The following is a 22,930-nucleotide window of genomic DNA, read 5'->3' as shown; positions in this document are numbered from 1 at the left end:
GTTGGTACCAAAAGCACACAAAGTACCAAAAAGCACACCAGAGTCACTATACCCAAGACTAGTAGTCACACAAATCCTTTTCTCCCATTAATCAAGATTTTGGAGAGGGAAAAGAAAGAAACCGTGAATTTTACTGTCCACTTGATCAGATTCCACACAGAGAAGGAGGCCTGGAGCCTGGTTTGGAAAAAATTCTTACCTGTACGACAGCTGATCAGATCCTGGGTTCTTCACTACAGCTTCCAGAAGAGCAGAGCTTTGCTATCCTGCTTACAGCACCAAAACTGTAGGGGCCAAGGGAAACACTCCCTCTTAAGCCTCTGAAGTTTCACTGAAAAATCAACTCACAAAAGGCAGATTAATTGGAGAAAAGGCATAATAATGTACTAACATATACATGGGGAGAACCACAGTGTTTGTTTTAGATAGCACTGCTAAATTTTTCTCTGTTAGGATGACATGCCATTGGTCTTTTAATGGCATGAGGAGTAACTTGGCAGAATTAAGTGAGAAAGCTCACAGTTAGCCCTGATGTTAGCAGAGATGCCATTAATACTGATGGAAGGTGATGTGAAAAAACCTGACTAGAATGGAAATGATAATCCTGGTATATGTAAAGGGGAAAAAAGTGTAATTTGGAATACTTATATCGTTAGGAGGCAGTTTCTTGACTTAAAATCATAATATTTTTCAGGTTCCTTGTTCCAGAGCAGATGTCTTTAATAGCAAACAACTTACTATGGTAGAAAAGCGAATGCTAATGAAATTTCTTACATTTTGTATGGAATATGAGAAATATCCTGATGAATATAAAGGTAAGTTTTTCATTAAGTTGTGTTCTCCAATTATTTAACATTTCTTACTATTTTAATATGCTTGCTCTGATTTAGTGAGCCACTTATTACTGTTTTAAAATGCATTCTAACTCTGCACTATCAATAGGTTAGCCATTAGTAACATGTAGCTATTTAAATTTAAATTAATTAAAATGAAATAAAATAAAAAATTCAGTTTCTCGGTCTCATTAGCTATATTTCAAGGGCTCCATAGCCCCATGTGGCTACAGTGCAGATATTTTCATTATTGCTGAAGTGGCATGCTAGATTTTAATTTTTATTCTTATTATTTAAATACTACTGTCAACTGGCTCTTTGTAGATAATAATCCCTTTTCATGATTCCATTATTTTTTCTCATAAGTAAAAATACTATATATTTTGTCATTTTCCAGGATTGCTTTTACCTAGAATCTTGAACTATTGTGTTTGGAAAAAAAAAGGCTAGATGGTATATGGGGGAAAAATACTGGATTCAGAAAAGGGATGGTTTCTATTCTTGGCTTTGACCTATTTCATTGTGTGATCTGGGGCCAGTTACTTCACAGTCTGTTCAAAATTGAATATGCCATTTTAGTATCAGAGCTGTATACTTTAAGTCCATTGGTCTGAAAATGTTAACCAAAATTGGAATATACTATTGATAATTTATTTGTAAAGTTACAATGAGAAGTGCAGTGATATTTTTTTTTCCTCTGCGAAATAATGAAAGTCTAATCCTTGCTCTTAAAGCTTCAAGTCTACTAGGATCTGTCATGTTATCCACAGTGACTGTGTAAAATTCAGTTCTCTCAGTAAATTTTTATAATTTTTATTTATGTAAATTATTTCCGTAAAGTTTTTGTCTTTTATCATGGCATTGTATTTCCCACCACTAACAGTCCAATTTACGTTATATTCTGTTCTTGGTTTAAAGGAGTAACTTTTAGGGGTCCCATATGTTTTGATGTGATTATGTGGCCATAAGACTGATTCTAGTAGCCACACAGAAATCCATTTCATTATTTTTTAGTTTATTTTCTGATTATTAGTGAGAAGTATTTATCGTCTTAAATAAATACATTCCCATGTTGTCATAGTTGTTTAATATTTTCAGTACCATTATTGGCATTATCCTGCAAGTGTCATGACAATAAAGTGAGATTATTGCCAAATATGGCAACCCATTGAGTTATTTAATATTTTCCAGTTTTTTTGAATGCATGAAATGCTCAATCATATAAAGCTTAAAAATTGTGCCATTACTCCAAATCGGAGAGCGAGATTGTTTCCACTTTTTTCTAAGATCAACCATCAGTGTCCAAAATGTAATACCACCTATGTCCTTTTTGAGGTCTTTGAAACACACTTCATCTCCTTTTGTGGGGTGTTTTAAATAGAAGTTTGGTTCTGATTTTGAGTGATAAAATTTCATCTTTTCATAGGATATGAAGATATTACATTTTATGAATATTTAAAACTCAAAATTAACCCCAACCTCCAATATATTGTCCTGCATTCAATTGCAATGACATCAGAGACAGCCAGCAGTACCATAGATGGTCTCAAAGCTACCAGAAACTTTCTTCACTGTCTTGGGCGATATGGCAACACTCCATTTTTGTTTCCTTTGTATGGCCAAGGAGAACTCCCCCAGTGTTTCTGCAGGTAAGTTTGCCATTGGTTTTCTTGTCCCTTCTAAAGGGGATACTTAAATAACAGGTGAGAATTAGGAAGGCAAAATGAGATTTATTCAAGATTTAGTATATGCAAATATATACTTTATTATTTTTTTTTTTATAATTGATTTACCTGCCTATCTACCCACTTAAGTGATATATTCAGTGTGGCCTGTTTTGAGCTTTATAAAATACTATAAGTTCCTTTTCCACTCAATAGCGTGATGGAAAGTATTGTCGTTGCATATAATTTTAGTTAATTTTATTGCTACATAGTATTTTATTGTGAATATACCACAGTCTACTTTTCATTTTTCTGTTGATGTAACACAGGATGTTTCCAGTTTTTTTGCAGTTAACACCCTTGTGAATATTTCAAGTTATATATATTCAATAATTTCTCTTGGAAACATATCTAGGAGTGGAATTCCCAAGTCATGAGATACATGAATGTCAACGCTTTACAACATCGTGTTCAGTTATTTCTCTAGAGGGCTGTACCAATTATAACCTTTTAGCAGTACATAAGAATACCCGAAGCTTTTCATGTTTGCCAGTATTTAAAATTGTTTTGTCAATCTAACTCACATAAATTATCATTGCATTGGATTTTTATTTTTCATTTCCCTAATTAGCTGTGAAGTTGCACCTCTTCTCATATGTTTACTGGCCATTCGTGTTTTATCTTCAGGAAATACTTGTTTGTGTCTTTTTTTGTTTGTTTTACACATTTTTTTTTAAATTTTATTTTTTTGTGGGCACATAGGGGGCATATATGTTTGTGGGGTACATGAGATACTTTAATACAGGCATGCAGAGTGTAATCCATCATGGTAAATGGAGTATCCATCCCCTCAAGCATTTATCCTTTGTGTTGAAAACAATCCAATTATACTCTTTATTTTAACATGTACAATTAAATCATTATTGACTCTAGTCACTCTGTTGTGATATCAAATACTAGATTTTATTCATTCTTTCTAACTATGTTTTGTACCTATTAACCATTCCCACTTAACCGCTGCCCGCTCAAAACTCTCCCCAGGCTCTGATAACCATCCTTCTACTCTCTGTCTCCGTATGTTTGTTTTAATTTTCAGCTCCCACAAATAAGTGAGGCTATGCATTGTTTGTCTTTCTGTGGCTGGCTTATTTCACTTAATGTAATGACCTTCAGTTTCATCCACATTGTTGCAAATGTCAGGATCTCATTCTTTTTTTTTTTTTTTTTTTTTTTTCTTTTTTGAGATGGAGTCTTGCACTGTCACCCAGGATGGGCGTGCAGTGGTGCGATCTCGGCTCACTGCAACCTCTGCCACCCGAGTTCAAGTGATTCTCCTGCCTCAGCCTCCTGAGTAGCTGGGATTACAGGTGTGCCACCACACCTGGCTAATTTTTGTATTTTTAGTAGAGATGGGGTTTCAGCATCTTGGCCAGTCTGGTCGTGAACTCCTGACTTCGAGATCCACCTGTCTCCCAAAGTGGTGGTATTACAGGCGTGAGCCACCGCGCCCAGCCAGGATCTCATTCTTTTTATGGCTGAATATTGCTCCATGGTGTAACTGTACTACATTTTCTTTATCCATTTATCTGTTGCTGGACACTTAGGTTGCTTCCAAGTCTTGCTTATTGTGAACAATGCTGCAATAAATGTGGTGTGCAGATATCCTTTGATACACTGATTTCCTTTCTTTTGGGTATATACCTAGCAGTGGGATTGCTGGATCGTATGGTAGCTCTAGTTTTGCTTTTTCTGAGGAACTTCCAAACTGTTCTCCACAGTGGTTGTAGTAATTTACACTCCCACCCACAGTGTTCAAGGGTTCCCTTTTCTCCATATCTTTGCCAGTATTTGCTAGTGACTTTCTTTTGAATGAAAGTTATTTTGATTGGGGTAATAAAATATCTCATTGTAGTTTTGATGTGCATTTCTCTGATGATCAGTGATATTGAGCACCTTTTTATATGTCTCCTTGCCATTTGTATGTCTTCTTTTGAAAAATGTTTCAGATCTTTTGCCCATTTTTTAGTCATACTGGATTTTTTTCCCATAGAGTTGTTTGAGCTACTTATATATTCTGGTCATTAATTCCTTGTCGGATGGGTAGTTTGCAAATATTCTCTTTCATTATATGGGTTGTCTTTTCACTTTGTTGATGGTTTCTTCTGCTGTGCAGAAACTTTTTAACTTCATGTGTTCCCATTTGTCCATTTTTGCTTTAGTTGCCTGTGCTTGTGGGGCATTGTTTAAGAAATCTTTGCCCAGACCAGTGTCTTGGAGGTTTTCTCGAATGTTTTCTTGTACTAGTTTTATAGTGTACAGCATTAGATTTAATTTTTTAATCCATTTTGATTTGCTTTTTATATATGGCAAAAGATACGGGTCTAGTTTCATTTTTCTTCATATGGATATCCAGTTATCCCAACACCCTTTATGGAAAAGACTGTCTTTTACCCAGTGTATATTCTTGACACCTTTGTCAAAAATGAGTTCACTGTAGGTGTGTGGATTTGTTTCTGGGTTGTCTATTCTGCTTTTTGGTTTATGTGTCTGTTTTTATGCCAGTACTATGCCGTTTTGGTTACTATAGCTCTGTAGTATAATTTGAAGTAAGGCAATGTGATTCCTCCAGTTTTGTTCTTTTTGCTCAGGATAGCTTTGGCTATTCTGGGCATTTTGTGGCTCCATATACATTTTAGGATGTTTTCATTTCTCTGAAGAATGCCATTGGTAATTTTATACAGATTTCATTAAATCTGTAGATTGCTTAGCATAGTATGGATGTTTTAACAATATTGATTTCTTCCAGTCCATGAACATGGAATAGTTTTCCATTTCTTTGTGTCCTCTTCAATATCTTTCATCAGTGTTTTATAGATTTCATTGTAGGGATCGTACACTTCTTTGATTAAGTTAATTCCTAGGTATTTAATTGCATTTGTGGTTATTCTAATTGAGATTACTTTTTAAAGTTTCTTTTTCGGATTTTTCAGTGTTGACATATAGAAATTCTACTAATTTTGTACGTTGATTTTATACTCTGCAACTTTACTGAATTTTCAGTCTAATAGTTTTTTGATGGAGTCTTTAGGTTTCTCCAAATATAAAATTATATCATCTGCAAGCAAGGATGATTTGACATCTCCCAGCCTCTTCCAGTAGCCACCACAGCCACTGGCCCACTGGGAGTTCTGCCAGGCCACGCCTGATGTTCACTTAAACCACAAGTGCTCTTCAGTAAGCTTGTGTTGAATGCTTCCAGGCTTGGGCCTTACCCTTCATGGCAGTGGGCTCCCCTCTGGTCGAGGGTAGGTCCAGGAAGGCTTTCTAAGAGCCTAGGCCTCGACTTGGGTCCCCAAGAGCCTGCTTGGTGCTCTGCACCCCTGTGGCTGAGTTGGTGTTTAACACACAACACAAAGTCCGCTTTACTTTTCTCTCTGCTTTGCTCAAGCAGAAGTCTTTTGCCATAGACACCACAGCTGGGAATGTACCAGGTCTCACCTGAAGCCAGCATGTCTCAGAATCTCACGGCTTACTACCTGGGTATTACTGTTGGTTAGTTTGTAGCCAAGGGCTTTTAACTAGCAGGTGATGAGCCCTGCCAGGATTGGGTCATTCCTTTCGAAGCGACAGATTCCCTTATGGTCCATGGTATGTCTAGAAATGTTTTCTGGGAGTTAGAGTCTAGAATGGTGGCCTCATGACTCTACCTGGTGTCCTATCTTATTGTGACCGAGCTGCTATCCAAGACGAAAGACAAAGTCCTTGTAATCTTTGCTCTCCTCTTCTCAAGCAGAAGGAATTAGTCACCTTCATTGCTATGAGCTGCATGGCCTTGGGTTTGGGGAGGGGTGGTTTCTCCTTAGGCCATGTGCTGCCCTAGTCCATGGGCTCTAAGCCCAGCCCAGCATTAGCACTTACCTAAGAATTACAGTCTTTGTGTCCTAGCCTGCCTTTCAAGTATACCCAGAACTCCAGAGCACCTTAGCCCAAAGTGGCAAGGCTTGCTGAGACGCTCGAGCTCCAGCTGCTGGGATGGGCCATTCCTCTCTTGCTAGGGCTTGTCCAAATGCTGTCTCAGTGCCAACTGAGCCCAGCATAACTTTGCTCTCCACTGACAGGGCAGCACCAGGTTCAATGCTACATCCCCCAGTTGCTATGCTCTCGCTCCCTCAAATGCATAGATTTCTCTCTCTACGCCACATGGGCCACTGCCGTGGAATTGGGGAGGGGTGGTATTGACGATTCAAGACTGTCTTCAGTGCCTCCTTCAGTGATAGGAAGTTGCAGCCTGATACTGTGATTGCTTACCTGATTTTTGCTTCTTATGACGGTGCTTTTTTTGTGTGTAGTTCGTTGTTAAAATTTGGAGTTCCTGTGGGAGGGATGATCACTAGAGGCTTCTATTTGACCATCTTGCTCCACCCTCTTGTTGACCTTCGCCCGTTTGTCTATTCGGTTGTTGTCTTTTTCTTATTGATTTGTAGGAGTTTTAAAATATATCCTGATGAGTGATCTTTTTTCAGTTATATGTGTTGGATGTATTTTGTCTTATGGTTTTATGATACATAAAGGTCATGAAGATTAATGACAGTCAAATAGAGCAATCTTATTTTTTTTTTTTTATGCTAGCTTTTTTGGGGAGGTCATATAGTAATACCTGAACTATGGAGACAAGACTGCCTAGATTTAAGTCCTGACTTTTCTGTTTATTAGCCATGTAACTTTGGTAAGTTTTATGACCTCTCTCTGCCTTTTCAGGTATCAATTTGGGATTTTTTTATTCAGTTGGAACTTTGTGTCTATTCATTATTTTCTGCTCTTATTATCTCCTTATATTTTGCTTTCTTGGATTTTATTTAGATCATCTCTCCCCCTCCCCTGCCCTTGGCAATTATTAGCTGAAATTCCATGAATTAAGTATTCATCTTTTAAATATTTTCTAATATAAAGCATTTAAGAAATAATTCCTCCAGTTTACATCCATTGGTGGCAAATGCTTAACTAGTTGTATCTGAAAATACTTTTTCTTCTTTTTTTGTCTTGAGTGGAAGTTTAACTAAGTAAACAATGAGCTAGACTAGACTGACTTTTTTTTTTTCAAATACTTTAAAATTTTGTTCCATGGTCATTTATGTTCCACTTTTGCTGCTGAAAAGTTCAATGTCAGCCTACTTTGTCATTTCTTTATTATGACAAGTTACAAAGATATCTTTTTTCTCTTACGTTGTTTTTTAATATAGTTTGCTTTTGTATTCTATATTTTACTACGGTGAATATTAGGTGTTGATTTATTTGTATTTATCTTGCTTAGTATAGGTTGAACCATATGAAATTAACATTATTCAATGATTTTAGACCTACATTGTCCTGTGGTTCAACCAAATACATTGTGCTTTTCTGTCTGTAAATTTATGGTGTTTATTGTTTTGGAAATTTATCAGCCAATCTCTTGATAAGTATTGTTTTTTCTTTCTTTTCTCTTCTCACGTTTTGTAACCCTAAGTAGGTATGTTTTAGAACTTAGCATTTTCTCTTCTATATCTCTCAATCTCTTTTCATATTTACCATCTTCCTGTCTTTCTGGCTGTATTCTGGGTACATAATTAAGATCTGTATTCCAGTGTATTAATTCTCTTCACCTATAACCCATTCATTTTCTTTCTTCAATATTATATTTCATTTTCAGAACTTCTACTCACCATCTTCCTTGTCATTCTTGGTATTTTTTTTCTTGTTCATTTTTTGAAATTATTTATTCTATTTGTTTAGTCATTTCATATATAGATATTTTACATTTTCTTTCTGATAACTCTAATATTTAAACTTCATAACAGTATAATGTTGCCATGTATTGTTTCTATTGATTCATCTCCATGATTTTGCTTGTGTGTGCAATGCTTTTCCTTAGCTGAGAGTTTATATTTGATTGATTTTAATCTGGGTACCCAAATTGCGAGTGCCCTTCCTCAGGGATTATTTGTGTTTGCCTCATCCTGAAGGCACTACAGAATTGGGATCATTTTAGTTCCCTTTGGGGAATCTCACTTAATAATGCAATACAACCTCCACATAGTGATACCGTCACAAGGTTTTTTTTTGGTTGTTGTTGTTGTTGTTTTAATTTCAGTGTTGATATTGCTCAAAGCGTTTATTTCAGGTTAGGGTTTGTATTGTATGTACATGGAGATCAGTGTTTTCCATGGACATTCCCCTTCCTTCAGTGTCATGGGTTCAATAACAATTATTTCATATAAGACTTAGTTTTGGTATTAACAGGAAGTCTCTTCACAGTATCTAGTTCAGTTTACCCCTGGAAGTAGATATTCGCAAATTTACATTTCCTAAATATGTGATTTTATGACTTTAGGTGGCAACATTATAAATCTGGAAGTAACTTATTTCCAAATATGATAGATCTGTGTATTTCTAGACAAGCTCTTCGTCTTCTGATCGTCAAAGTGGGAATAAATGGGGAGTGCCATGTCCCGCAGGAACCAAAGGTCCTTCTATCAACTTAATACAAGCGGGGGGAGTTTTGTGGTTTTCTTAGTTACTCTTTCCCTCTTCCTGTGTCATTGCCTGATTCAAAGGAGACACACCATGTTTTCTCTCATGTTGCCACTTGCTACTCACTCCTATGCAGCTTAGGATAAGGAACAGAAACAGAATGAACAGATCACTGGGAAGTGATCTAAGCTCACTGGCCTCGTTACTAGTGTTTTACAAAATGGAGTGTTTAGCCCTATTTATCTCTTTTCCACTAAATCCCTCTATTTCTAATTAATACATTAAAAAATTCATTTTGTTTTGTTTATTTCTTTTGAAGGGAAAAGACATTTACAAGTTTTGTTTGTCGTGTACAGATATAAAATTTCAGAATGTGATCTTATGTATTGAATCTTAGACAAAGAAAGCATTTTCTCCAAAGATGGTTGTAACCTTAAGGCTGAGATTTGTCAGCCTTACATATATTTTATTCTCTGCAGAGCCTACATGTGGCTCAGATTGAATGCTTTTATAAAATTATACCTCATCCTGCCAGGCGTGGTGGCTCATGCCTGTAATCCCAGCACTTTCGGACTAAATATATTAAACTTCTGGGTAATTCTCTTGAGTTCTTATATTTTATATACATGAGACTATCTGTGAATTATAATAAACATGCATTTCCTTGACCTGCAGATATTAACTTTTAATTTTACATTAGATTCTCTCCATAATGCTTTATAATTCCATATAAATATTGTTTTATTTTATCCTAAAGTAGTAACACTATCACCATCTATACATCATAGCCTACACATTTTATCACCAGGTTATCAGAATAAGGTGTCACCTGTTCTGTGATTTCTAACCACCATTCTATATTCTGTTTTAATATAAGCCTCTTAAGCATTTCTCAAAGCCAGTTACAGCATGTTCTCATCAAGGCTACTATTATAAATGGTATGCATGCATATTTATGTGAAGGATTCAAAGACATTTGGAAGTCATATCCTTGCATTCTAAATGATTTCCGCATGTGACATTTTAACTACTAGAGATAACTTTCATGAATAAATGTCCTTTAAGGCTTTTATCAATTTAAATAGGTAGATTATTTTTTGGTAAAGAAAATGAAACATATTTATGTTGCTACCTAGTATCCATTAATATGTCAGGATATAATAATTGGAACATATTGGAAGAAAAGTCATTAAAATCTATATATTTTTCTAGTCTAGCAAGCTTTACAGTTTTCCCTAATGTAAATTAATTGGTTGATAAGTTTTCTGGCACATTGCACAGGTTATACATGCAGTTTGTAGACTTTACTCTCACAATATATCTTCCAAACAGAAAACCTTTTTAAGCCCTGACATATTTGGTTATCTGTGTGGTTGGTAACATAGTAGCCTTTATAACTATATTCTAGTTCGGAATAAGTTTTATACACTACATCATGTATTTATAACCNTTTACTAAGTAAACAATGCTAGACTGACTTTTTTTTTTTCAAATACTTTAAAATTTTGTTCCATGGTCATTTATGTTCCACTTTTGCTGCTGAAAAGTTCAATGTCAGCCTACTTTGTCATTTCTTTATTATGACAAGTTACAAAGATATCTTTTTTCTCTTACGTTGTTTTTTAATATAGTTTGCTTTTGTATTCTATATTTTTACTACGGTGAATATTAGGTGTTGATTTATTTGTATTTATCTTGCTTAGTATAGGTTGAACCATATGAAATTAACATTATTCAATGATTTTAGACCTACATTGTCCTGTGGTTCAACCAAATACATTGTGCTTTTTCTGTCTGTAAATTTATGGTGTTTATTGTTTTGGAAATTTATCAGCCAATCTCTTGATAAGTATTGTTTTTTCTTTCTTTTCTCTTCTCACGTTTTTGTAACCCTAAGTAGGTATGTTTTAGAACTTAGCATTTTCTCTTCTATATCTCTCAATCTCTTTTTCATATTTACCATCTTCCTGTCTTTCTGGCTGTATTCTGGGTACATAATTAAGATCTGTATTCCAGTGTATTAATTCTCTTCACCTATAACCCATTCATTTTCTTTCTTCAATATTATATTTCATTTTCAGAACTTCTACTCACCATCTTCCTTGTCATTCTTGGTATTTTTTTTCTTGTTCATTTTTTGAAATTATTTATTCTATTTGTTTAGTCATTTCATATATAGATATTTTACATTTTCTTTCTGATAACTCTAATATTTAAACTTCATAACAGTATAATGTTGCCATGTATTGTTTCTATTGATTCATCTCCATGATTTTGCTTGTGTGTGCAATGCTTTTCCTTAGCTGAGAGTTTATATTTGATTGATTTTAATCTGGGTACCCAAATTGCGAGTGCCCTTCCTCAGGGATTATTTGTGTTTGCCTCATCCTGAAGGCACTACAGAATTGGGATCATTTTAGTTCCCTTTGGGGAATCTCACTTAATAATGCAATACAACCTCCACATAGTGATACCGTCACAAGGTTTTTTTTTGGTTGTTGTTGTTGTTGTTTTTAATTTCAGTGTTGATATTGCTCAAAGCGTTTATTTCAGGTTAGGGTTTGTATTGTATGTACATGGAGATCAGTGTTTTCCATGGACATTCCCCTTCCTTCAGTGTCATGGGTTCAATAACAATTATTTCATATAAGACTTAGTTTTGGTATTAACAGGAAGTCTCTTCACAGTATCTAGTTCAGTTTACCCCTGGAAGTAGATATTCGCAAATTTACATTTCCTAAATATGTGATTTTATGACTTTAGGTGGCAACATTATAAATCTGGAAGTAACTTATTTCCAAATATGATAGATCTGTGTATTTCTAGACAAGCTCTTCGTCTTCTGATCGTCAAAGTGGGAATAAATGGGGAGTGCCATGTCCCGCAGGAACCAAAGGTCCTTCTATCAACTTAATACAAGCGGGGGGAGTTTTGTGGTTTTCTTAGTTACTCTTTCCCTCTTCCTGTGTCATTGCCTGATTCAAAGGAGACACACCATGTTTTCTCTCATGTTGCCACTTGCTACTCACTCCTATGCAGCTTAGGATAAGGAACAGAAACAGAATGAACAGATCACTGGGAAGTGATCTAAGCTCACTGGCCTCGTTACTAGTGTTTTACAAAAATGGAGTGTTTAGCCCTATTTATCTCTTTTCCACTAAATCCCTCTATTTCTAATTAATACATTAAAAAATTCATTTTGTTTTTGTTTATTTCTTTTGAAGGGAAAAGACATTTACAAGTTTTGTTTGTCGTGTACAGATATAAAATTTCAGAATGTGATCTTATGTATTGAATCTTAGACAAAGAAAGCATTTTTCTCCAAAGATGGTTGTAACCTTAAGGCTGAGATTTGTCAGCCTTACATATATTTTTATTCTCTGCAGAGCCTACATGTGGCTCAGATTGAATGCTTTTTATAAAAATTATACCTCATCCTGCCAGGCGTGGTGGCTCATGCCTGTAATCCCAGCACTTTCGGACTAAATATATTAAACTTCTGGGTAATTCTCTTGAGTTCTTATATTTTATATACATGAGACTATCTGTGAATTATAATAAACATGCATTTCCTTGACCTGCAGATATTAACTTTTAATTTTACATTAGATTCTCTCCATAATGCTTTATAATTCCATATAAATATTGTTTTATTTTTATCCTAAAGTAGTAACACTATCACCATCTATACATCATAGCCTACACATTTTATCACCAGGTTATCAGAATAAGGTGTCACCTGTTCTGTGATTTCTAACCACCATTCTATATTCTGTTTTAATATAAGCCTCTTAAGCATTTCTCAAAGCCAGTTACAGCATGTTCTCATCAAGGCTACTATTATAAATGGTATGCATGCATATTTATGTGAAGGATTCAAAGACATTTGGAAGTCATATCCTTGCATTCTAAATGATTTCCGCATGTGACATTTTAACTACTAGAGATAACTTTCATGAATAAATGTCCTTTAAGGCTTTTATCAATTTAAATAGGTAGATTATTTTTTGGTAAAGAAAATGAAACATATTTATGTTGCTACCTAGTATCCATTAATATGTCAGGATATAATAATTGGAACATATTGGAAGAAAAGTCATTAAAATCTATATATTTTTCTAGTCTAGCAAGCTTTACAGTTTTCCCTAATGTAAATTAATTGGTTGATAAGTTTTCTGGCACATTGCACAGGTTATACATGCAGTTTGTAGACTTTACTCTCACAATATATCTTCCAAACAGAAAACCTTTTTAAGCCCTGACATATTTGGTTATCTGTGTGGTTGGTAACATAGTAGCCTTTATAACTATATTCTAGTTCGGAATAAGTTTTATACACTACATCATGTATTTATAACCTGTTAATTGGAGCAGTATCAGTGGGAACAACCTTTACATTTTTTATATGTAGCTGTGAACTGCCCAGAGATTGTTACTTAATTTTGTTAAAAGAGGGCATTTAACTGTCAACCTTCTATATGATTCAGTTTTTCATTATTCTGTGTCCTAGATTTGATCTAATTTTTTCCTTTAATGTGGTAGAATTGTTAAAAGATGAAGGATGAGTATGTTTCACTTTTAGCATGTGATAAGTTTATGTATATAAATAAATCATGTAAATTGTCACCACCAAACACTTTTATACCAATTGTTCAACCTCAGATGAAATTTTCCTGAGTATCGTATGTGGAAAATTGAAGATGTGAGATTTATAGGAAATCGTGTAACACAAGCTGATCTCTAACTTATAGCTTTTATTTATTTATTTTTAACTTTTCGTTTCAGGGGTAGATGTGCAGGTTTGTGCTATAGATAAGTTGCATGTCGCTGTGTGTAGTAGGCCATTCTTGCATTGCTATAAAGAAATACCTGAGACTGGGTAATTTATAAAGAAAAGAGGTATAATTGACTCATGGTTCTGCAGGATTTATAGGGAGCATAGTACTGGCATCTGCTCAGCTTCTGGGAAGGCCTTAGGAAGCTTACAATCATGGTGGAAGGAGAAAGGGCAGCAGACGTGTCACATGACCAGAGCCAAGAGCAAGACAGGAGGAGTTGCCACACACTTTTAAACAGCCAGAACTCATGAGAACTCACTCATTATCATGAGGGCAGCACCAAGGTGATGGTGTTTAACCATTCATGAGAAATTCACCTCCGTGATACAATCACCTCCAAATAGGCTTCACACTTCCAGTACTGGAAACTACAATTCACTGATATTTGGGCAGGGACAAACATACAAACTTATTCTGTCCCTGGCCCTTCCCAAATCTCATTTTCTTATCACATTTCAAAATACAAGCATCCCTTTTCAGTAATCCCAACCGAAATCTTACTCCAGCATTAACTCAAAATTCCCAAGTCCCAAATTCAAATTCTTTTCTGGAAATGAGTTCCTTCCACCTCTGGGCCTATAAAATCAAAACAAGTTATTTACTTCCAAGATACAACGGGGGTTTAAGTATTGGGTAAACATTTCTGCCGAGACCAGCTTGGTCGGGGAGACCCTAACCCAGCGGCGCTAGAGGAATTAAAGGCACACACACAGAAATATAGAGGTGTGAAGTGGGAAATCAGGGGTCTCACAGCTTTCAAAGCTGAGAGCCCTGAACAGAGATTTACCCACATACTTATTAACAGCAAGCCAGTCATTAGCATTGTTTCTATAGATACTTGATTAACTAGAAGTATCCCTTATGAGAAAGGAAGGGATGGGCCTAAATAATGGGGTGGTTCTGACTAGTTATCTGCAGCAGGAACATGCCCTTAAGGCACAGATCGCTCATGCTATTGTTTGTGGTTTAAGAATGCCTTTAAGCGGTTTTCTGCCCTGGGCGGGCCAGGTGTTCCTTGCCCTCATTCCGGTAAACCCACAACCTTCCAGCGTTGGCGTTATGGCCATCATGAACATGTGACAGTGCTGCGAAGATTTTGTTTATGGCCAGTTTTGGGCCCAGTCTTCCTTAACCCAATTACACTCATCACTCTGTTATACACATTTCAAAGGGACTGTGTTCCCAACACATTCCAAAAGGGAGAAATTGTCCAAAAAAAGGGGGGCTACAGGCCCCATGCGAGTCCCGTAAGGAGCAGGCTCCCAAGGCCTTGGGCAGCTCTGCCCTGTGGCTTCATAGAGTTCAGCCCCTGTGGCTGCTCTCTCAGGTTGTTGAGTGCCTGTGACTTTTTCAGGTGCAGGGTGCAAGCTGCCTGTGCCTGTACCATTCTGGAGCCTGGAGTATTGTAGCTCCCTTCCCACAGCTCCACTATGCAGTGCCTCAGTGGGGACTCTGCATGGGGCCTCTGACCCCACATTTTACCTCTGTACTTTCCTAATATAGGTTCTCTGTGGGGGTTCCATCTGTGCAGTAGGTTTCTGCCTGGACACCCAGGCTTTCCCATATATTCTCTGAAATCCAGGTGGAGGCTGCCAAGCCCCCACCACTCTTGTACTCTGTGTGCCTGGAGGCTTAACACAATATGGAAGCCACCAAGGCTTATGGCTTGCACCCTCTGAAGTAGTGACCAGAGCCAAACCTGAGCTCATCTGAACTGAGGCTGGAGCTGGAGTGGCCTGGGTATGGGGAGCATGTTGTGCAGGGAAGCAGGGCCCTGGGCCTGGCTCCTGAAACGTTTCTTTCTAGCCCACAGGGCCTGCGATGGGAGGGACTGCCTCGAAGTTCTCTGAAATGCCTTCTAAGCCTTTTCCCATTGTCTTGGCCATTAATACTTGTCTCCTTTTAGTTATGCACATTTCTTTAGAAAGAGATTGCTCTGAAGCTCACTTTGATTCTTCTCCTAAAAATGGGCTTTTCTTTTCTACCACATGGCCAGGCTACAAATTTTCTAAACTTTTACACTCTGCTTTGCCATTAAATATAAGTTCCAACTTGAGTCATTTATTTGCTCCCTCATTGAGCATAGGCTATTAGAAACAGCCAGATCACATATGGGATGCTTTGCTGCTTAGAAATTTCTTTAACCAGGTACCCTAAATCATCACTTTCAAGTCAAGCTTCCACAGATCCCCTGGACATGCACAGAATGCAGCCAAGGTCTTTGCTTAGACATAACATGGGTGGCCTTTGCTCCAGTTCCCAATGAATTCCTCCTTTCCGTCTGAGTCCTCCTGAGCCTGGACTTCATTGTCCATGTAACTGTCAGCATTTTGATCAGAGCCATTTATCCTGTCTGTGAGAAATTTTAAACTTTCCCTCATCTTTGTATCTTCTTCTGGGTCCTCTAATTTCTTCCAACCTTTGCTCATTGTGCAATTCCAAAGTCACTTCCATATTTTCAGGTATCTTTATAGCAATACCCCAATCCTCTGTATAGTTTTCTATATTAGTCAGTTCTTGCACCCCTATAAAGAAATACCTGACACTGGGCTATTTATAAAAGTAAGTATTTAACTGGCTCACAGTTCTGCAGCCTTTAGGAAGGATGCAGCACCATAGGAAGCATGGTGCTGTCATCTGCTTGGCTTCTGGGGAGGCCTCAGGAAGCTTACAATTATGGCAGAAGCTGAAGGTGGAGCAGGTGCATCACATGGCAAGAGCAGGAGCAAGAGAGAGGGAGATGCCATACATTTTTATACAACCAGGTCTTATTAGAACTCACTATAGTGAGAACAGCACTAAGAGGATGATGCTAAACCATTCATGAGAAAGCCACACTCATGATTCAGTCACCTCCCCCCAGACCCCACCACCAATACTGGGGATTACAATTCATCTTGAGATTTCGACAGGGACAAATATGTAAACTATATCACGGGTCTTTGGTGTACATATTATTTTGTTAGCCAGGTAATAAGCATAGTACCTGATAGGTAGTTTTTCTAGTTTTTCAATCCTCACCCTTCTCCCATCTTGCACCTTCAGGTAAGTCCCAGCATCTATTTTTTCGCTCTATGTGTCCGTGTGTTCCTGTCATTTAGCTCCCACTTATAAGTGAGAACATGTGGCATTTGATTTTCTCTACCTGTGTTAGTTTGCTAAGGATAATGTCCTCCAACTCCATCCATGTTCCTGCAGAGGACCTGAACTCATTCCTTTTTATGGCTGCATAGTATTCCATGGTGTAGATGTACCACATTTTCCTTATCAGGTCTTACATTGATGAGCATGTGGGTTGATTCCATGTCTTTGCTATTGTAAATAGTCCTGCAGTGAACATACTGGTGCATGTGTCTTTATGGTAGAATGATTTGTATTCCTTTGTATATGTAACCCATAATGGGATTGCTAGGCCCAATGGTAGTTCTGTTTTAAGTTCTTTGAGAAATCACCAAACTGCTTTTCTTAGTGACTGAGCTAATTTACATACCCACCAGCAGTGTATAAGCTTCCCTTTTCTCTGCAGCCTCACCAGCAGCTGTCTGACTTACAGCTTTTAAAAAGGAGAATTAGAGAAGACCAAAAAGTTACAATATAAAATGGGATATATGCATCTTTAAGCAGCTTGCTCCAAAATTATAGGAGCCAACATGGAGGAATGGAAAGGGAACTCCCATTTAATGAAAACTTATTCGGTTGATGACAGAAAGAACTATTGCCCTAAAATGGGACCAAACATTGCTACTGTGATTTTTTTCATAACCATGGGGAGTTTGTGCATTATATAGACTGTAAGGTATTTTCTATTTGTTTTTTGTCTTTCCCCCCCTTGCTTTTAAAAATCCCTTTTTTTCAATATCCAAAGTTCATTACATTTACGAGTGTTTTTTAGTTCTCTTTTGGGATAAAAATCGTAAGGATATAGGCCATCTCTTTAGACCCAAAGGGAATTCCCTACCTATTATCTATAATAAACCATGTGTTTTCTTCAGGAAAAGTTTTCAGGAAATCTAAGGGAAACGTTTCCTATCCTGGATCAAACCTAATTAGAAACCAAGAGAAGCTTTAAAATTGGCCAAGGGAGTTATACTTGTTGAAAATTTAAAGAGTTTTATTATTTCAACTGCATGGTGAAAATCCAGAGGGGCCAACATTGAGATGGAATTTTAGTGTCTGTCCCTGATGGTCTGTTGGCTCCTCTTCCTTACACAAGTTGGAGTTAGATTTATAGGATTATAAGATTCCTTTCAACAGTACATTTATTTTTTTTTTCTTCCTTAGTATTCTCCCTTAATCTCTTTTCTTTAAAAATCGTACCTACTATTCTCGGTTAGCAGTACTAAAAAAAAATTAAAAGTTGATAGAACTCTTTATATTGTATTTGACTGGGTTTATCTAAATTTTTACAAATTGAGCAAGTTAAGATAAAAGAGATTTGAGGCTAGAACCAGATTTTCCCTAATATTGCATTTTTCTTGACTCACCTATACATTCATTTTTAAACAATTTTTTGAAAAAGAAAAAAATTAAGACATAATCTGCAAAATATTGTGTTATTTTCTGGAACTTGTTATATTTGTGGTATTTCTTAACTTTTAACAACTTGTAATTTGCTGTGACTTACTTATTTTCTCATTATGGATGCATATTCAGTTTCCAGAAAAAAATGGAGAGAATAAGGGGCATTCTTACAGTGTTCTAGAAACGTATTCCAATTCTGTGCCCGCTACAAAATGCCAGTTTAGATAGTTTATTTCAACTTTCCATATTTTAATTAATTGATAAAGGTAAAAGGAAAAACAAGCCATGAGCAGATTATCTCCTCCCTACTCCTATCACTTGAATTTGTGCATTTGATAAGCACTAATGCTAAGGAGCCCAGTAGCAGTTGGAATAGTTAGCATTGATCTGTTTCACGTCCCCAACCCCGTTGGTTTCCTCCCACACTGTCATAGAACCAGGCGATATAGCTAAATATAGGTGCAGAAACTGACGCTATGTCAAATGGGTAGATTTGACTAGTCCAAATGTGTGTGTGTAAAGCTTGATTATTGAATCACAACATATTATCCTTTTGCAGCACTGCAGCTGAGGAGAGCTGCATTGAGATATGTGAAATGTTCTTCATCTAGTGTCCATAAGACCTTGAAATTTATTTACAAAACGTTTTATGTTTCTTCATAAAAGGAGTCCATAGTTTCATCACATTTCACAGGCATCCATGACTTAAAACAAGGATTGAGAACCATTGTTAGGAATTTTATTATTTTTTTAAACTCAAATAAGCATTCCTTAAGAGCTTATAAAAAGAAGAGGTCCTAAAGAGTGAATACAAGAGTGCTTCTGGGATATAAAGATTTGGAGTTGGGGATTGGGGGTTGGGGCTAAGGGAAGGGGAAAAGTTGGAAAATGTTGCTGTTAGTACTGTGATATATAGGTAACTCTTCATATAACATGCAAGCAGATGATATCTATGCCTTAGTCGTATGGGACAGAAATATTATCATAAGTGTAGAATAGTGAATAAGAAGGTGTATTTTGGAGCCAGACCGATGGGATCATCTCCTGATTCTGCTATTTATTAACTCTGTATCCTTGGGCAAATTATTTGACTTTTCTGTGTTCCTCATTTTTGCGGGGATAATAGTATGTACCTCATAGGTTGTGAGGACTAAAATGAGCTAATATGTAGAAGAAAGTGCTTGTAATATTGCTTGCCCAAGTACTACATAAGTGTTAGCTGTTATTACTATTACTGTTGTTACTGTGATTGTTTTAATAATTGCTGCTGCTGCTACTGCTGTTACAGAATGCCAGCAGGGCAAATATGAGGCAGTTAGAGACTTAGCCAGATTTAGTAATCTAAGTTAGGAATCAGCGATTTTTTTTTTTTTTTTCCGTAAAGAGACAAATATTATCGTACATAGTTTAGGTATTGCAGGCCATATGGTCTCCATTGAAATCTTTTGTAGCCATAGACAATGGATATGGCTGTTTTCTAAAAAAATTATTTCTAAAATAGGTGGCAGGTTTTCCAACCTCAGTTGAATAGTCTTTTTTTCTAAAAAATATGATAATTTTTTAAAACCCCAGTATTAAGAGATTATACAGGAATGTCTTAATGCAATGCCTAGTGTATATTAGTTATGCACTAAGTATTTGATGGATTGATGAATGAATAGCAGATGATGTATAACTGAGGAAATTGTATGTTAAGGAAATGATAGAGCAGTGTTTTCCCAAGCTTTCAGGTGTGTCAGAAATTAAGATTACTAACCTCCATCTCCAGCGTTTCTTACTTGTAGATCTGGGTGGAGCGTGAAAATGTGAAATTTTAACAAGTTCCCAGGTGTTGCTCATGCTGCTGGTCTAGGGAACACTGCTGTAGAAGAAGCAATCACAAGAATTGTTCTCTGGGCCTAATTCTAATGAACAAGAAAGAAAGGGTTTAGTTAAAATGACCAAAATATTTTGAAGAAGCATCTATGTCTTTGTTGTAAATGTAATTTTTTTTCATTTCTTTCCATTTAATTCAACAACAACTTTTTAAAGCATCTATTCTCTGCATAATACTCTTCTAGGTGTAGTGGATGTACAGTATATGAAAAAGATTATGACATAGACCTGGATATCAGTGTCAAGAAGCATCTAGTTAAAGACAGATAGTGTGCACTTATGGACCAATTAGAGAATTAGAAAATGTATTTTATCCGGTTCCAAAATTTTCAATAGAGGTGTGAATGCTATCAGTACTCAGAAATGATCAGAAGGGGCCTAAACAGTTATGACGTGAAGCTAATCAAAGTAGGCTGACTACTTTGCTGAAGTTATAGGAATCTCAGACTACTGTTAACCCATCCATTCTCAGAAAAGAGCAACGAGATTGGGCTCCACTCTAAGCTAATAGCCGTCGGTGGTCTGATCATACCTGTCTTTAACATGGTGCATATATGTTTGAGATACTTAATTGTTCCAAAGACTCGTAGTTTAGACCAGAGTTTCTCAATCTCAGCACTGTTTACATTTTTTTGCCAGGATAATTTTCTCTATGTTGGGGGAAGGACTGTCTTGTGCATTGTAAAATGTTAGCAGCATACCTGACTTCTACCCACTAAATGTCACTACCTTCACCCAACCCATCTGTGACAGACAAAAATGTCTCTAAACATTGCCAAATGCCCTATAGAGGCAAAATCATACCTGTTTGAAAAATACTGGTTTGCTTCAACTCAGTATATATTGAATTGTAGTCTTTATAATAATCTGATGAATGTGTGATTTTGTTTCTCTTTAACAAGTGCCCTCAAACTAGTTCAATGTTGAAAGGCAGCGATGTGGTTTGGCTCTGTGTCCCCACTCAAAAATGTCAAATTGTAATTCCCAGTGTTGGGCGAGGGACCTGGTAGGAGGTGATTGGATGAGGGCGCATTTCTCCCTTGCTGTTCTTGTGATAGTGAGTGAGTTTGTGAGAGATCTGGTGTTTAAAAGTGTGTAGCACTTCCCCCTTTGCTCTCTCTTTCCTGCTTCGTCATGGTAAGACGTGCTTGTTCCCCATCACCTTCTGCCATGATAGTAAAGTTTCCTGAGGCCTCCCAGCCATGCTCCCTGTATAGCCTGCAGAACTGTGAGACAGTTAAACCTCTTTTCTTCATAAATTACCCAGTCTCAGGTAGTTCTTTATGACAGTGTGAAAGTGGACTAATAGAGAAAAGAGGAATAAAATTTTCTTGCATCCTTTCTTTGAATCTTATTACTCATTTTTTTGGTTCTGTAATCTAGAACAAAGTACAATTTATTTAAGGAACAGGACAGTTTTAGATATGTTGGCATTTGAACCAATGGACTAATTTGTGAAGGTTATTTAGCAAAGTGCCAAAGCATATAGGAGATACTGAGTAACCATTGATGAGCAAATTCTTGTATATCTTATCTTAGTAGTTAGAAAAAGAATAAGAATATGGGGGGAATAATGTGCACATACACATATCTTCCTCAATTTTATGAAGAAATAGAAGCAGCATTCCCCACCCTCAAATTCCACCCTTAATCATTGTTAAATTGGTTGCATGTCTTCCTACCTTTTGCATGCTTGTACAGGTAACTGTGTATTAGTACATATATGCATACTTTAAAGAAATTTAGATGGCTGTATTGTCTGGTATGAGGATGTGTATGCTATAACCTAATCATTTTCCTTGTTGGTATAAGCATCAAAATTGTCTTCGATATGGAAGAAATATCTCATATCCAGAAATTTTAGAAAATAAGTATTATTTTTTGTTATTATAGGAATTAACTGAAATCCCATCACCTGTTAAAACAACACACTGAACATTTTGGTATATTTTGGTAGATTTTTCTTCTACTTTTTTTAGTCCACACATTTAAAAAAGTATATAGCTTCATGCATCACTTAACAGGGATACATTCTGAGAAATGCATCATTTAGGTGATTCCATAGTTGTGCAAACATCATAGAGTGTTCTTACACAAACCTAGATGATACAGCCTACTAGATGCCTAGACCGTATGATATAGCGTATTGCTCCTAGGCCACAAACCTGTACACCGTGTGACTGCACTGAATACTGTAGGCAATTGTATAACATAATAAGTATTTGTGTATCTAAACATACCTAAACATAGGAAAGGTACAGTAAAAATACAGTATTAGAATCTTATGGGACTATCCTCATATGTGGTCCTTTATTCACTGAAATATTATCATGTGGCACATGGTTATAATCTCAATGTTTTTTTGTATTTGGGCATCTTCAACTATAGAATAAGCAAACTTACAGCCATCATTAAAAAAAAAAAAAAAAACACACACACACATATATCAGCTTAAAATAGCAGTGGAAGGCTGAGTAAATTAAGAGGAGCTCTTTAAATTCAGGAGGCCTTAACCTGATACTCAATGTCTGTAATCAGTTACTTGGGTTTCAGGAACTTAGGGGGTAAATACCCTGAAATTGCATGTCAAATATTGTGTGTATAATGTGCTACATTTTTCTAGGAAGGAAGTTCATAGTGTCTCTATTAGTGTCTCAGAGGAGTCTGTGACTGCCCCCTGCCACCCACCCCC

At 36.5% G+C, this 22,930-nt stretch overlaps 1 protein-coding gene across 1 annotated transcript in view; it reads left to right on the top strand.

Annotated features, from left to right (window-relative positions):
* The window catches only part of CHM (CHM Rab escort protein), a 185,383-nt gene that overhangs the window by 66,515 nt on the left and 95,938 nt on the right, over window positions 1-22,930 (top strand). The window contains exons 5-6 of the mRNA XM_017894674.1: window positions 695-815; window positions 2,260-2,482. Coding sequence (XP_017750163.1) covers window positions 695-815; window positions 2,260-2,482 — 344 coding nt within the window. The remainder of the gene's footprint in view (window positions 1-694; window positions 816-2,259; window positions 2,483-22,930) is intronic.

The sequence above is a fragment of the Rhinopithecus bieti genome, unplaced genomic scaffold (genome assembly GCF_001698545.2).
Source record: "Rhinopithecus bieti isolate Rb0 unplaced genomic scaffold, ASM169854v2 scaffold_26125, whole genome shotgun sequence".
NCBI classification, from domain to species: domain Eukaryota; kingdom Metazoa; phylum Chordata; class Mammalia; order Primates; family Cercopithecidae; genus Rhinopithecus; species Rhinopithecus bieti.
Note: the sequence above shows the minus strand (reverse complement) of the source record. Positions and strands in the feature narration are given on the sequence as shown.